Here is a 15,965-nt window from a genome sequence, read left to right on the forward strand (position 1 = left end):
TGAACACACTGAGATTCATGGAGGCGATGCTCCCTGCTGGTTTTCATATCACAGAATGCATAGAAAATGTTAATATTTGAACAGCTCACTGGTAAACAGAAAAGGCTTTTCATAATAGAGGAGACCACCCTGGGGACAGCTCTTACCCTGGCCCTCCCTCGCTGGAGACCTACCTGTGTACTGGCCCCGGAAGGTGACTCTATCTGAACGTCTGGTGCTCCCCATCCCACTCTTTCCATCCTGAGCTGCCCGTGGACTGTCCTGGCTGGTCCTGCTCTTCTCAGAGCACAGTCGGGGGGAGGGTGGCTCGGATTCTGAACCTGAGTGCAAAGACAGGGCCATCAGAGGGTGCAGGGGTGGGGCCACACAACTTGAGGAGTGGATGTATCAAGAGTTTAGGCTCTGGGGCAGGTGCCTGAACTTTAATTCCTGATCTGCCCCTTAGTCAGAAGAGCTGATGTCAGAACCCTGACCCCATGCTAAACGCTAGCCTGGATAGTCTGGGTGTGCTGTGTCACGCACCTGTGCAGAGAAATCCTGCCAGGAGGACACTGTTATCACTACCCAGTTACTGTCCCTTTAACTGCTCAAGTAGGTAAACAATGTGGCTAAGGACGAGTGGAGGTGAGCTGGGGTTTAATCCCAGCTACTAACTCCAGAGCTATGACCCTGCAGGCATGTCCCTTGTGCTCCCTTGGCTTCGCATCCTTATCTGCAGAATATGAATAAATATGATCATCTTGCAAGGATGATATTTTACAAAGCCCTTACAGACACCCTACACACAGCAGGTGTGCAGTACCTTAGCAGTGCCCTGTACTTCAGAGCACCCAAATAGCCTAAAACAGATGTACTCAAAACCTCCGAGCTGCCTTGAACTCTATTGCTGTGGTCCCTGATCATTGAGCCAATGTGCTCAGACTGGCCTCCAGAAATTGTTCCTGGAAAGTGGTCACTTACTCAGGGATAGTCGGGGCACCTCCCGAGGCACTGAGGAGGACCTGGGTCGCTGCCTTCCTGAGGAGATAGTCTGTTCTTCACCTCCAGGCTCACCAGACAACCTCTCTGTGGATTTACTAGCAAAAGGAAAGAGGGATAGGATTGCTGTGTGAGGTTTTACGCAGCCTTTAAGGATGACCCATGAGAAGGTCAGCCTGGAGAAATGTTTATAACACAATGGAAGAGATCACAGAAGCCAAAACCAAAGACTCTGGAGTCACTCTCACAGGAGATGGCTCTGACCCTCTCTGACCCTCAGTTTCCTCATCTGTCAAATAAGATAGTGAACAAATGTAAGAGTGAATGAAAGCATGGATGAGCGAGAGAGGAATGTGGCAGTGACTAGTCCACATGTCTGGGAGAGCCAGAGGCCAAGCCCACCTTCTGAGGCTGCCACTAGGGCAGAGAGATGAGAGATTGGGGGTCACCCACCTGCCATAGTGGGAACTCCAGGAGGTTAAGGAATCTGCTGGCCGGTCCCGGGTCTGGGTGGGGCGGTCAACAGCAGATGCCGAGTGTGCAGAGCTGCGCTGGTGCGGCCGGTGCAGGCTGTCCTCCAGCCGCAGACGGAGCCGAGACACCTCTTCTTGCAGTTCACGGATGGCCTGGCTGGAGTTGGGGTGGAGACAGAAATGAGAACAGATGTATGAGGAACAGAGCTGAAGCAACCCCCCCAAAATGTACCCAGATGCAGTGGCCTTTGTCCCTTCCCAGTAGGTATGGGGTCCAGCTCTGCTGCCACATGATTCTGGAAGTTCCCTGTGCATCCCTTTTCTTGCTACACATCTCGAAACCTTTCTGAATTTATGTCCCTGTGTGTTTGGGGAACAAAACAGAACCTTTCTAACACACAGGGTCTGAATCCCTATTCAGAAACACCAGTGAGAAATTCTTAAGATAGAAAAGAGGGTGCTGAAGAAAGAGGGTCCTGGCTGAGGTTCTGTTTTAGAATTTCAACCCTGGCTCTCTGTCCCAGGCCTGGCTCCTCCTTCCCTTGCTCAGTGGCTCCCTCTGGGTTGCACAGAGAAGTTTCCTGCCACTGTTCAAGCCCATCTCTCACACCTGGAAGATGATGCCCACCACCTGTGTCCCACCTGGACACGGAGCCCCTGGCAGGCAGCCGGAAGCAGCCTTCCTCATCTCAGAGCCCGAGGCCCTACACCTCACAGGTGCTCAGGCAATATCACACAACCAGATCCAGGCTTCAAGAGGGAGTAGAGTACCGTATGCAGGGAGAGGATAAGGAGGGTCCTTGGCAGGATGCTGTCTGCAAGGTCTGGGTGAAACCCCCCAAACACAGCCCAGTCTCTAGCCACGAGCATCTGTGGAACAAATCCCGTTTGCATTTCTCTCCAATCGGTCCCCGCACTGCCGGGGGCCTGCTCCCTGGGCATGGCTGGCACTGTGGCAGACAATCCCACCCAGATCCCCTTTCCACGAGACCCCTACACACGGAGCAGCGGCAGAGTACGTAATGGGCATGGCTGTCCTGCTGGCTGCTGTGGGCTCTACATCTACTCCTGGGCTGGCTTCCGGGCGAGGCTCTCCTCGGGGTCGGTGCTTGCCTGGTGAACCCTGGACTTGCGGGTGAGTGTCTCCTGGTGCCACCTCAGGCAAACATAAACTCTCTGGTGAGTGTGCCAGAAGGAGGGGAGACCTCTTACAGGCTTTGTCCCAGCACTGTGCGTCCAAAGGCAGTAGGTTCCCTTGGCAATCTCCCAGGAGACTGGGTTTCCACAGCAAACCAGGAGGGCCACAGCCTGAGAGCTCAGTCCCTAGTTAACCCCTGAAGGGAGGCTCTGGCTCCCTGTCAGAAAGCCTGGAGGAAGGTGTGTTAGGCCTGAGGCTGGGGAGTCACTTCCCCTCTGGCTGTTTCTAGCAAGAGCTCAGGCTTCCCAACTTAACCCCTTAGTTGCTGGATGCTGACTGGCACTGAAAACTCATCTCTCTCTGCAAATTTACTTTCCCATCTCCATGCAAGGTATCAGTATCCAACCGACCGGCCAGTCAGAAATGTGTCATTCTAGACTCTTCTTCCCTAAACACCTCCTGATATATTAATCAGCTACCGAGTCCTGTGGGCCCAGTGGCCTAAATATCTCTTTTGAGTTATCCCTCCTTCCCTTCCTGAGGGGTCCCCCCGAGAGCCCAGGCCCTACCACCTCTCTCCTGGCTGAGGCAGCCTTCTTAGCAGTGTCTCAGCCCCTGTTCTCACCTTCCTAGCAGCCAGAGAACTCTCTACACCATCCATCGGACTCTGCCACTCCCCTGCTTAAAATACCCCTGGCTGTCCTCATGATGTAGACGATTCAGTGAATGACTCTTTGGAGGTGAGCCCCCGTCTAAACTTCTCACTGTGGCCTTTAAGGCCCGGTAAGATCTCCCCCAGGTCTCCCTGCCTACCCCTTTGCTTTTAAGCAAAGCAACCCACACTCTCCTGCATCATATTCCAGAATCCAGCCGTAAAGAATATCTGGCTCCACAAAGGTGACAGCCACTTTCTCATCTCTTCAGCCTTTGCACATGCCGTTCCCTCTGCTGAAGATACTCTTCCACCTCTCTTCCTTCTGATCTTAGCTGAGCTACCGCTTCCTTCAGGAAGTCTTCCCTGAGGCCTTGAGCTAAGCTAGATGCCCATTTTCTGCATTCCCACAGCTCTTAGGACTTCTGCCATCACTGTACTTATTACACTGGGGGTGCAATGCCTGTTTATTTGTCTGTGGCTTCATGATGCCAAGGACAGGGTCTTGTGCATTATTATGTTCCCAGGATCTGAAACAGACAAATAAGCCTCTCCTTCCTACATGGAAGGCTGCAGAGGAAGACGAATAAAACTCAGACCAGGAATCCAAACACCAGCAGCTGGAGATGACTTTGCAATCAGCAACGTGACAGCCTCGTAATTGCATGGGACAAGGAAGCCTCAGGTTGGTTACTGAGAAGCAGGCTCCCCAGTGCAACCGGGACGGGCACCCCACCCAGCAAAGGTGGGTAAATGAGTATTGGCCCGAAGCAAATACAAAAGGGCAGGTGAGAGGACTGACTAACCTATCTGCCCATTTCTGTCCAACCAGGTAAGGAGCTACTTTCTTAGTAGAAAAACTCCAGGTGGATTGAAAAACCAAAAACCAAAGTAGCTTCTTAATTCATACAATGAATGAAAAAACTGCAGAAAACACATCCCTGGATGGCAAGTGCAGACTCATCTAGGAAGGGAGATGTAAGATGGGGCTGAGCCTTTAGGTCATTTCCCACTTTGAGGAGAAGTGTCTGTCCTTGAAATCTAGGTCAATGAGGTCCCACTGAAACCGCCCTGAGCTTCAAGGCAGAGCACCCAGGTCTGTCTGGCCTCAGGATATCTACCCCGGGCACCACAGTCCCGGCTGTATGATGATAGTCCCAGCATCCAACTTACTCTCGCCCTGCCCTGGTGAGGAGGAGGTCGGGGGTGGTCTCGGCTGGTCCACGGGGCACCGGAGTAGCTGTTGGGACCGGGGTGAGGGGTGGGTTGATTGTCCTGCAGGGCACTTGTTCAGAAATCTTATTTTGTCCCTTGAACTCTGAGCCAGGGACTGCTAGGGAAGCAGAGAGAGACCAAAGTGAGTTTAGGCAAAGAGAACACTGAAGCTCAAACTTGTGTGGGTGGAATGATGGAGGGAATGAAGAGATGGTGCCCGGGTCAAGGTCACAGATGAAGTTCCTGGGACGCCAGGGACCCACTGACCTCAAAGTCAGAAGATCTGGTTTTTGCTGACAGTGGGGCATGGGGGGGGCTGGTCCTGCCCAGCTGCTTCTAACTAGAAACCCTCCTCCCACCACTGTTACACCTTCCTCTCCAAATCTTTAGGACCTTCACCTGCGAGGAGTTAATTGCTCCTTCATTCTCCCATGACTTTGTCACTATCTCACCAAGCAGCTCTGAGACTGGCCTCCACACCCCTCCGAAATTACATCACACCTTCATAAGTGTGTGTGTTTCGGGTATAGCATTAATAACCTTTAACTAACCTCCGAAAGGGGTAGGCGAGCAAAGATTAAAGACCACTAATCTGGCCCAGGCATTAAAAATAATGAACTCCTTTGACTACCACTTAGCAGCATATAAAGAAACGAACTATTCGGCAGGCTGAGGCAAGAGAATAGCCTAAGCCCAAGAGCTGGAGGTTGCTGTGAGCTGTGACGCTACAGCACTCTACCAAGGGCGATAAAGTGAGACTCTGTCTCTACAAAAAACAAAAAAGAAAGAAAGAAAAGAAAAAGAAATGAACTATAGTAAACTCCCATTACCCAGAACTCAAGCAACTGGCATGTGACCTGGCTCCCCCCTGAAATCAGAGTTTAAACTTGGTGCGCCTTGCCATTAGTAAGCCCCTGCTTCGTGCATCACTCCGAGGGCTCCCAGGTCTTCTCTGTAACAGTTTTAAATGTTAATGTGAGTTACTTGAACTTAAAAAAATATGGCAAAGACATTGAAAAGTATATTGACTGCCATTTAGCTAAAATTGCATTTACAAAGATGTTTTATAATACAGTAAAACTGTATTACAGTAAGTGAAGTTTATCTTTGTCTTAATTTGCTTTTAATTAGTGTATTTCAATATTCATATGGAGTCAATAAAGAGTTTATGCAGGGGTCCTCAAACTTTTTAAACAGGCGGCCAGTTCACTGTCCCTCAGACCACTGGAGGGCCAGACTGCGGGGACAAATCGACTGCTAAGCAGGACAGGCAGTGGCGGCAAAAACACCTAGCGGGCCGGATAAATGTCCTAGGTGGGCTGCATGTGGCCCGTGGGCCATAGTTTGAGGATGCCTGGTTTATGGTATGGTATGGTATAGTATGAGGTATAGAAATAGGCTTATTTTTAATAGTAACTCTCAAGTAACCAGAAACTACATTTATCCAGAATCTGCCAATCCCTGTGGGTGCTAGGTAATGGGGAATTTACTGTACCGATACATGGACCAACCAGATAAATTTCCAGAGAATTATGCTTAGTGAAAAAGCCAATCCTGAAATGTTATGTGATTCCATTTACATTACATTCTTGAAATAACAAAAAATCATAGAAATGGAGAACAGACTAGTGGTTCCCAGGACCTATGGAAGGTGGGGGGAGGAGTGGGTGTGCCACCCAGAAGGCACATGAGGGTCCCTGTGGGGATGGAAATATTCTTTCTTTTTTGCAGTTTGGGGCCAGGGCTGGGTTTGAACCCGCCACCTCCGGTATATGGGGCTCACGCCCTACTCCTTGAGCCACAGGCGCTGCCTGGGATGGAAATGTTCTTTATCTTGATTGTAGCAATGGTGACATCTGACTAGGCCACTGTACTATAGTTTTACAAGATATTATATTGAGTCAAGATACATGGACTGTCTGGGGATTATTCCCTACAGCTGCATGTGAATCTATAATTATCTTGAGATAAAAAGTTTAATTAAAAATGATTTTATACAGTGTACCTTAAAAAGAGGCAACTGGTGTGCGCTATAAGAAGATCTTAGGCATACTGAGAAGATTTTTAAATCATTAATTAAATTACTTTTGAAAGAAGTTCAAAGCACAGTAAGTCTATTCTCTTTTTGTTTTACTCTTTTTTTGGATCAACATAATGTAAGTGTACTGTAAAAGTTTAACTACAAAAAAAAGTTGAAAAACACTGGTCTAAAAGATTAAAAAAAAGCCGGGCGAGGTTTTTTTTACATAACATTCTTGAAATAACAAAATTCTAGAAATGGAGAACAGACTAGTGGTTATTGGGGCCTATGGGAATGGGGGCAAGAGGGAAGGGTGTGCCTCCCCCAGGGCACTTGAGGGTCCCTGTGGGGATGGATCATACCTATAATCTTAGCACCTAGGCTAGACTAAATTGATTTTAAAATTTTGTCTTTCTTCAGTAATAACTTTTTTTACATTCAGCAGTAACTTGTTTCCTTCAAAGACATTTTCACCTTTTTAACTCCCTTTTACTCTGTTGTGATAACACAGTTTATAAGGCAAACCCATTATAGAGCTGTACAAAAATACTTTTTCTTTACATTCTTATTCTATGAGGTTTTTCCTGCTTTTAAACTGTTTTTTGTTTTTTGTTTTTTTTAACTCTTTCAACTTTTGGTTAACCACTGAGACACACACACACATTAGCCGAGGCCTACTCAGGGTCAGGATCATCAATGCCACTGTCTTCCACCCCTACACCTTGTCCCACTGGAAGGTTTTTAGGGGAAGTTACACACATGGAGCTGTCATCTCCTATAACAAATGGCTTCCTCTAGAATTTTTCCCGAAGTGATATTGAAGTTAACTTTTTTAAATCTCTAAGTGAAAGGAGTACACTTGAACCTCACAATTACAAAGTATAACAGAGCCCAGGAATATGGGAAGAGGGGAGAAGGAGGAGAGGTGAGGGGGAGGGGGACTGGTGGGATCACGCCTATGGTTCATCCTATAAGGGTACATGTGAGTCTCTCTAAATGTAGAATATAAATAACATAATAACTAAGAAAAAGACATGAAGGCTGTGTTAACCAGCTGGATGAAAGTATTTCCAATTGTATATAGAAACAGTACACTGTACCCCATGATAATATTAATGTACACAGCTATGATTTAATTAAAAAAAGTATAATATAGTAAGTACACAAACCAATAACATAGTCAATTATCATAATTATCAAGTATTATGTGTGATATGTAATTGTAAGTGCTATTCTGGCCTTGACTATGTGGCAGTGCAGTAGCTGTCTATACCAGCATCACCACAAACTTGTGAGTAACACACAAAAACATGAGTAATGCATTGCACCAGCATGGCTGCAATGTCCATACCCATGGGAATTTTTCAGCTCCTTTCAAATCTTACAGGACCACCGCTGTAACTGTGGTCTGTCCTTCACCAAAATGTTGTGATGCGGTGTGTGACTGTGCAGGAAAATAAATACACATCTGCGTCAGCATAGAAAACAGCCCATAGATTCTATACCAAACGTTTGCACTGATGGGTCCAGCATATTTTTGCCTTTCCCCCCCCCTTTCCCACCTTATTTGTAATTTCAAACTTTCCTGTAATGAACCTCTATAATACTTCATTCTTATAGGATAATGCAAGTTTTCTGTTTGATCTTTCAATCCCTGCAGCCCAGTCACCCCAGAGCCATCCATCCACTTACTCATCCCGGCCACCAAGGCCTGCTCCTGGCGGAAGCTGGGTGCTCTCTGCTGGAGAGGCCTGCCTGCGGTGGAGAGGTGCCTCTGGGCTCTTGTCCTAGGAGTGCTGGGCTCCACGGCTTTTCTGGGGACTGGAGAACGCCTGGCCTTGGGGTGGGAAGCTCCATGCAGGGGCGTAGTTGCAGTGAAGGGCTGGGTTAATGTTCCTGAGCTGCTGGTGGCCATGCAGGGAGACAGAAGCCCTCAGCCTGCAGGGCCAGAGCCTTCTAGCCTAACCCAACACAGTGAGCTCCCAACCTCTGGGATTCCACACACCTGGTGGTACACTATTTCCCAGGATGTACCCACATTATGCATCCACTTTTTTATGATCTGTATAGCAGTACATCTGCCAGTATGTAGGCAGAATAATAAAGCTCAATTTATTTTCCAGAATATATAAAGAAAAATAGAATTTCTAATCCTTTCTTTGCATGGACACTTGGGTTGTATGTCTGCCTCTTAGGAGGCCTGCACCTAACCTTGGAGACCACTGTCTACATGGAGGCTCCATCACATCACTGTTCACTCACATCTCTCTGCCCTCTCCCTTTGTCCTGTGGGTTCCATGCAGACACCCTGAGTGCCCTTTGTCTATGTCCTGTTCACCTTATACTACCCTCTCTGCAATTTTCATTCATTTGCTCATTCATGCATTCATTTGCTCCACAAAAATAATTTACTTGTCTGTTGCTAACTGGCTATGTGAGCCTGGGCAAGTCATGGCCCCTCTCTGAACCCCTAAGATGAGAATGAGGAACTATTGCTGGGTGTCATGGGCACTTTGGCCCCAGGCTACCCTAGGTCTGTGGCACTGATGGGACAATTGTGGGATCCTGGGATACCTGATGTGTGAGATCCGGTGTTCTGGGGTCTGGGTAACAGGTGATATTCTGCTGGTTTCTGAGCCCACAAAGCCACTGTCTGTCTCTGGGGATGCCATCCAGGTCTCCTGAAAGAGGCAGTGTCCCTGTAAGTCTGGGGAATGTGCCCAAGGCACCTTCCCAAATCCTGGCCTGGGCTGCACCTCCTAAGGATTCCCAGACCAGAGAGGCTGGCTCAGCTCCCAGTAGCCAGGTCCAAGGGGGGAGGGTCCTGAGGCCACAGCACAAGATGGCAGAGACTTCATACCCTGAGAGGACCCTGAGCAAGTCCTGCCTCCCTAAGGAGTGGCAGCCACAGACCTTGGGAGACACAGCGGCAGACAAGGACTAGCCAAAGAAGGAGGAAGTCTTATTTCCAGCTTCTTCTGGTTGGGGCCGAGAACACCATGGTATCCTAAATGCCCAGTGCATTGGGAAAACAAACCCATCAAACATGTATAGCTCCCACCCACTGGGTTTAACACCCTGCTTAAAGAACAGAAGCAGAGCAACACAGGTACCTGCTCTCAGTGAGTTCATGGTCTAGTGCAGACTTGCTCAGGCTCATTAGGACTCAGAAGTGTGTGTGTGTGTGCACATCTATGTGTGCATGTATGCATGTGTACATGTGTGAGTGTGCATGTGCATATATGTGCATCATTCCATAAGGCAGTGCAATAGTTGTTGCTCTAATGGCACAAAGGGCATACAGTCAATGGCAGCACCCTGGCTGTGCCAAGTCGCCTCTGAGAAATAACAGGCAGTGGGCTATAAGCTCTCAGAAGGGCCATAGAGCTCTGGCAGAGGGTTGGGCTGGGGGAGCACTGGGCCTAGCCCTGCATGTCAGGCAGGAGAGTGGCTCTCAGGGACAAGGGCAGCAGGCATTCTGAGAAGGAATGGCATAAGCAAAGTCCTGGAGGCAGAAAACTCAGGAGACCCAGGGATGGTCCAGGCCCCCAAGTAGACACTCACCTCCGGGTGGGGTCTGCCAGGTGGGTGCAGAGACTTCTGTGGAAGGTGCTCAGAGATGCCGCTCCCCTCCAGGCTGGTCATACTGCTCTGGTGGGATGCTATGGACTTGCCGCTCAGAGGGTGGGGTAGCATCTCAGGGCCTGGGGGAGCTGCCTTGGCCTTACATGGGCCCAGCATATGCCTGTCCCTGGCCAGGGATGTTTGGAAGCCTGGTGGCTCCACAGGTACTATCTGCTCCATGGCCTCCCTGGCAGGGGAAGAGAAGAGCATCCCTAAGCCCTGCCACAAGACAGGCAGTGCTGCCCTGGGGTTTGACCTGTTCCTGGAGCCAAGGTGCCTGGGGCACAAGCTCTAGAGTCAGGCACTCCTGGGTGTCCGGTTCTGCCACCTTCTAGCTAAGTGACATTGGGCAAGATACTTCCCGTCTCACCCTCACTTTTCTCAACTGTGAACAGGGATGCTAACAAGACCCACGCAATGCACCCCAGAGGGAATTTTGTGAAAACAAGTAAGCTAAAGCGGTGGTTCCCAGCCTCCAGCAGTTATATCCCCCTCCCCTATTTCAGCCGTTTCCATAAACTTCCATCTTCTTAAAAGACTGGAGGTCATTATTATAAACAGAGGACCAGTATTTCATGTTACCAATAGAAACTAACTTGAAAATAAATACAGAAAATCTGAAACAACATTATTATATTCTAATAGCTCCTATTGCCTCCTGTTAAAGCTCCGGGCCTGAGGCCGGCTTCCATACTCACTGGTGCATTTCTCTCTCTCTTTCTCTCCCTCTCTTTCGCTCTCAGACAGGCATTAAAGACATACCAGCACTAACTGAGACTTTTTCCGTGGTGTCATCAGAAGGGCAGAGACTGACAGGAGAATCACATTATTTATCACTGCATCTGTCCTAGTGAAGATTGAGTCTCACTCCACCCCAAACCATTCCCCTGGGCTATCAGAGGTACGTGCTCCACACTGTGGAGAAACAGGACAGGCAAGCCAAGTCTACGCTGTCATGTGCTAAGTCACCCTGACAATGATCACCCCCTGGTTTCAAGTGGCCCAGGATACTCTGTAGGGAAGGCTCAGTGACTTACTCAAGGGGGGCCCTGCGACTTTTCTTAGCCTGTGCCAGGTGCTGCCTGGGAGGAGCCCTGGTGGCCTCTGCTTTTCCTGGAGCCAGAGACAGCCCGTCAACTTCCAGGGTGTGGCCTTCCTCCTCCTCCTCCTCTTCTCCCTCCTCTACTTCCTCCTCCATCCTCATGGCTTCTGGGAGAGACTTCACACTGAGATACCTGCAAAAGAACGCATGGAGGGGCGTGACCTCGGGGCAGCAGGGGCATCCAGGATCCGACGGCCAGCCAGACACCCAGGTCAGGTCTGAGGGGCACTCACTGCTCCAGGAGGCCGGGGAAATCTTGCTCCACGTGCAGCTCCTTGTGCCTGAGTGAGGCCGGGAGGTCCTGAGGCCTCTCCTCTACCTCACTGCTGTCAGAGCTCACCTTCACGTTCTCTGAGCAGGAGCCAGCGGTCGCAGCGTCAGGCTGGGGCCAAAAAGTGGAGGGACAGAGATTCAGCAGATACATAAGCAACTCTGAAGCACTAATATCATGCCAGGCTTGTGCTTCATGTTGAATAGTAAGAAATGTGGCTGGGCACAGTGGCTCACACCTGTAATCCTAACACTCTGGGAGGCCAAGGCGGATGGATTGCTTGAGCTCAGGAGGTCAAGACCAGACTGAGCAAGAGCAAGACCCTGTCTCTACTAAAAATAGAAAAACTAGCCAGGTGTCATGTGGATGGCTATAGTCCCAGCCACTTGGGAGGCTAAGGCAAGAGGATAGCCTGCATCTAGGAGTTAGAGGTTGCTGTGAGCTCTGACGCCATGGCACTCTACCCAGGGTGACAAAGTGACAGAGTGAGACTCTGTCTTAAAAAAAGAAAAGTAAGAAATATGTTATGCTCACTCATTCTACCCCTCCCCACCCTTTTGAGACAGGGGCCTTGTTTTGTCACCCAGGCTGGAGTTCATCGACACAATCATAGCTCACTGCAGTCTCCAACTCCTGAGATCAAGCGAGCCTCCTGCCTCAGCCTCCCAAGTAGATGGGACTATAGGCACACTTGCCACCACACCTGGCTAATTTAAAAAGTTTTTTTTTCTTAAGACAGGGTCTTGTTATGTTGCCCAGGCTGGCCTCAAACTCCTGGACTCAAATGATCTTCCTAACTCGGCTTACCCAAGTGCTGAGATTACAGGTATGAGCCGCCACACCTAGCCTCGCCACACTTTCATGCATGTGCAAAACGTAGAGACTGGACCCTGTGATTTTCAATCCTGCCTGCCATGAACAGAGTGAACTATGTGCCCGACAGCACACAGACAGCCCTTCACAATAATCTCCCCAGGACGGTTATTACAACCTACTTAACACACAGGTAACTGAGGCTCAGATGATTTGCCCAAAGTTACATAGTGAGGGGCAGAGCTAATTTGAACCCAGATTTCAAACCAGAAGCATCTCTCCTGATCCTCTTCCATTCCAGCAAGGGTACCCCAGCCTCCCAAACACCTTCACTGCAAGAGCACAGGTCCCCACCAAGGCAACCTGCTCAGGTTCCCCCCTACCCCCCCCCACCCCCGTTCACACATGTGATGCTGCCTGCTGGCGTTTCTTTACCCTCTAGGGCACAGCATGGTGTGAGAGGACTTCCCCCAACAAGACCTTGGCTGGCACGGATATCCTCCCAGTGCCCCACCCTAATGCTCCAGGCCCTCTCTCCTGTTCCCATTCTCCACAGACAAGCCTTTACAGCACAGGCAACAAAAGATTGGAGGTGTAGATACCCTACTTTTGTCATCTGTGCAACCATACCACACTCAGTTTGTTAAAAATGGAGAGAGTGATCATCTCTCTAGGAGGTGAGATGCAGGCTGGGGAGACTTCCACAAAGCCCCTACCCATGTGCGGCCTTGTCTAGGCCTCACCCCTTTATCCCACAGAACTACACATGAAGCCCGCAGGTCACACTTGTCTCCCTTCCCTCTCATGCCACTCCTAGGCCAGTCAAACACACCTCTGGTCCTTTCTCAAGTCCATGCATGCCTCTGCCTCTGCCCCACCACCTCCTCACCTCCAGCCTCAGACTGGGCTACCCACAAATCTCCTGCTGAAAAATCAGCAAAGCTTAAGGCCACACTCCTGTTAACTGACAAGCCCTTCCATCACAGGGTCCCTGCTGCCTCTCCAGCCACATCTCACACTATTATTTCCCTTCGCTCTCCATACCCTAGCCACAGGGCCTTTGCACAGGCTGCTTCCCCTGCTGGATGCTTTCTCCTTCTGTACCTACAGTTCCTGCTGACCCTCAGACCTCATTTAAATATTATTTCTTTGGGGAAAGTTTCACTGGAGTCCCACCCAAACTCCATCATGTTACCCTGATATCTACTTATCATAGAACCCCGTAATTTTCCTTCAGAGCACTGATCAAAATTATGATTAAATAACTGTAAATGCATTAATTATACAGAATACTCCACAAGGGTAGAGGGCACATTCCCCACCTCTTCCCACCCCACTGAGTCCCCTTCAGGTGTCTTCTTTGGTCCTGGCTTATGGTACATACTTCCTAAATAAGCAATAAAGAAAGGAATGCATGAAGGAAGAGTTCAATAAGGTTGAACTAAGAGGTACCTTAGGGTAGAGGGTCTTGAAGGCTGGTGTGGGGGCTTGTTCCGAGGGAGCAGGCAGATGTGTTGGCTGGTGGGAGAGGGGTGTGGCTAGGGAGCTGTCCAGAGCTGGGTCTGACCTGGATGGCTCAGACTCTTGCTGGGTCTGGTTCATGTGGTCTTTCAGCTCTTCCAGGCAAATTCCCAGGTGGTATATCTCCGCCTCCAGCTCCCTGGAACCCAGGATGGCAGTCACATCAGGTAGGCCCAGGAGCATGTGTCACAGCAGAGGCCCCAGGGAATGCCCATGTAGGATCCCCTTAGTGTCACCATTCAGATGATGTAGAGAACTCAAAATAAAGACCATGAAAGAAGGCTCTGCTGGGATTTAGGAGGCCCCAGGCCCACAGGTTGTGGGGCCTTAAGTAAATCCTGTGCCCCTCTGGCCTCAGTTTCCCAATTGTCTGATAGGGATTTTCAGCTCTTATCTCCCAGGTGACTTCTCATCGCATCCACAGGGACATAACCACAGGCAGCTTTCAAATATTGCACCATTTGACTATGTTGCTAATTGGGATAGGAGTTCTCTCTGTTCCTCTTGTGTAAAAACTATGAGAACAAATTGCCTCCCTCCTGGAGACAGAGGGAACCCAACGGTCTGTCCCATCTGCCCTTCTGGGCATCCCTCCCCAGCAAGTACCTGCTAGGATCAAATTCCCCAGGTGTCCCCTTGGAGCTGGTAGGCTGCTGGGCAAGGTACTGCTCCCTGGAGGCCTTCAGGTACTCTTCCTCTAGGGCTGCGTGGGCATCTTTCAGCTGCTGGAAGCCCTGAAACCAGACCAGGGAGGCCTGAGTGCTCAGCCCACTAACCCCGTCTCTGTAGACACAGTGGATGAGACAATTTGTGGGAAGCCATGGGACTAGAGAGCAGCTGGGGCTGGGGCCCTCTGGAGGCTGCCAGCCCTGGCTACCTCTCTGCCATCAGACTGGCACAGGAGTGTTCCAACTTAGAGCCTTGGCACCAGCTCCCAAGAGTACCAGCCCTTCTTGGGTAGACTCTTAAGGACCCTAATGCACCATGACTGTCATAGCCAGAAGTCCAGATCAAGACTCTGGATCTTCATTCTTGAAGTACAAAACTGGGGGTTTCAGAAAATTAGGCACTCTTTTCCCAAGTCCTCACAGATTATCAAGACAGGTGATGTCTTGTCACGGCAAGGCAGTTGAGTGCCCGACTTGCATTTGCTGAGCCCTGAGGCTCTGTGCTAAGGCACTTTGCATTTATCCGCTTCATCTTCCATGTAATCATAATGAGAGGGGTAAGTTATCATCTTCATTTAAAAAGGATGAAACTCAGGCACAGAGAGGTTATTTAAGTTGATGAAGGTCACAGAGTGAGTGAGCTGCAGGGTCAAGATGGGAACCTGGGTCTTCTGACTCCCCAGCTCCTGGTCCTAACACTTCCGCCAGGCTCCCACAGCAAACATGATCACATTTAGGACATGGCTCAAAATACAGGCAGTGGCATCATCATCCCTGTCTTTCTATCATCTCCATGCCATTCAGCCCTGGGGATAGACGGAAGCCAAGGATAACTGAGAAACCAGCCCCTTGGTCACATCTCCCTGAACATGGGGTAGTTAGGACAGCAAGGAAGAAAGTGAATGGTTCTAATTTCCAAGGTCCTTGATCATCCTCGTGATGATATAACATGGTGCATGTCACACATTTTGTAACTGGAAAGTGGACATGGCATGTCTGTAACTACATAGGAAAATACTCAATGCCATAATATTATTTCACAAATTAGGCACACTGCCTCTGCCCCTGCAGACCCTTTCTCAGCTCCACCCTGCTCTGTGCCCCAAGCATCATGGTCTCCCTAACTGTGATGGGTGTCCAGTGGGAGGAGCTGGAGACCTGGGAGTGGGAATAGATCCCTGCAGTCACAACTCCCTGGGGACCCCAGCCTTGTTGGGCCCTGAGGCTGCCACATCCCCTGTAGGGGGATGGTAGGGGGATGGTAGGGGATGGTAGGGTGCTGACCATCCCCTACCTTGACCCTGGCAGTCCAGCCTGGTGACCTCCACCTGCTCCTCACAGGGCCCTGGCTGCTGCAGCAGGAATCTAAATTGTATATATAATTAGAGTTGCCTAAAACTCTGAAGTCCAAAAGGAAATAAGCCAATCATTGTTCTCTTAAGGGTCTCTTTGCCTTTTTTTAACCTTAGTTTGTCAACTACTTTTTTTTT

The 15,965-nt window shown here is 49.7% G+C and overlaps 1 protein-coding gene across 1 annotated transcript in view; it reads right to left on the reverse strand.

Moving 5' to 3' along the window:
• AKNA (AT-hook transcription factor) overlaps positions 1-15,965 on the reverse strand; it is a 50,070-nt gene that overhangs the window by 10,431 nt on the left and 23,674 nt on the right. Inside the window, exons 7-17 of the mRNA XM_023510566.1 lie at positions 14,414-14,688; positions 13,739-13,946; positions 11,436-11,584; positions 11,138-11,335; positions 10,041-10,287; positions 9,051-9,157; positions 8,169-8,380; positions 4,415-4,574; positions 1,432-1,608; positions 961-1,076; positions 174-320 (exon numbers count right to left, since the gene is read on the reverse strand). Of these exons, the coding sequence (XP_023366334.1) occupies positions 174-320; positions 961-1,076; positions 1,432-1,608; positions 4,415-4,574; positions 8,169-8,380; positions 9,051-9,157; positions 10,041-10,287; positions 11,138-11,335; positions 11,436-11,584; positions 13,739-13,946; positions 14,414-14,688 (1,996 nt within the window). The remainder of the gene's footprint in view (positions 1-173; positions 321-960; positions 1,077-1,431; positions 1,609-4,414; positions 4,575-8,168; positions 8,381-9,050; positions 9,158-10,040; positions 10,288-11,137; positions 11,336-11,435; positions 11,585-13,738; positions 13,947-14,413; positions 14,689-15,965) is intronic.

The sequence above is a fragment of the Otolemur garnettii genome, unplaced genomic scaffold (genome assembly GCF_000181295.1).
Source record: "Otolemur garnettii isolate 467f Iridium unplaced genomic scaffold, OtoGar3 scaffold00014, whole genome shotgun sequence".
Lineage (NCBI taxonomy): Eukaryota > Metazoa > Chordata > Mammalia > Primates > Galagidae > Otolemur > Otolemur garnettii.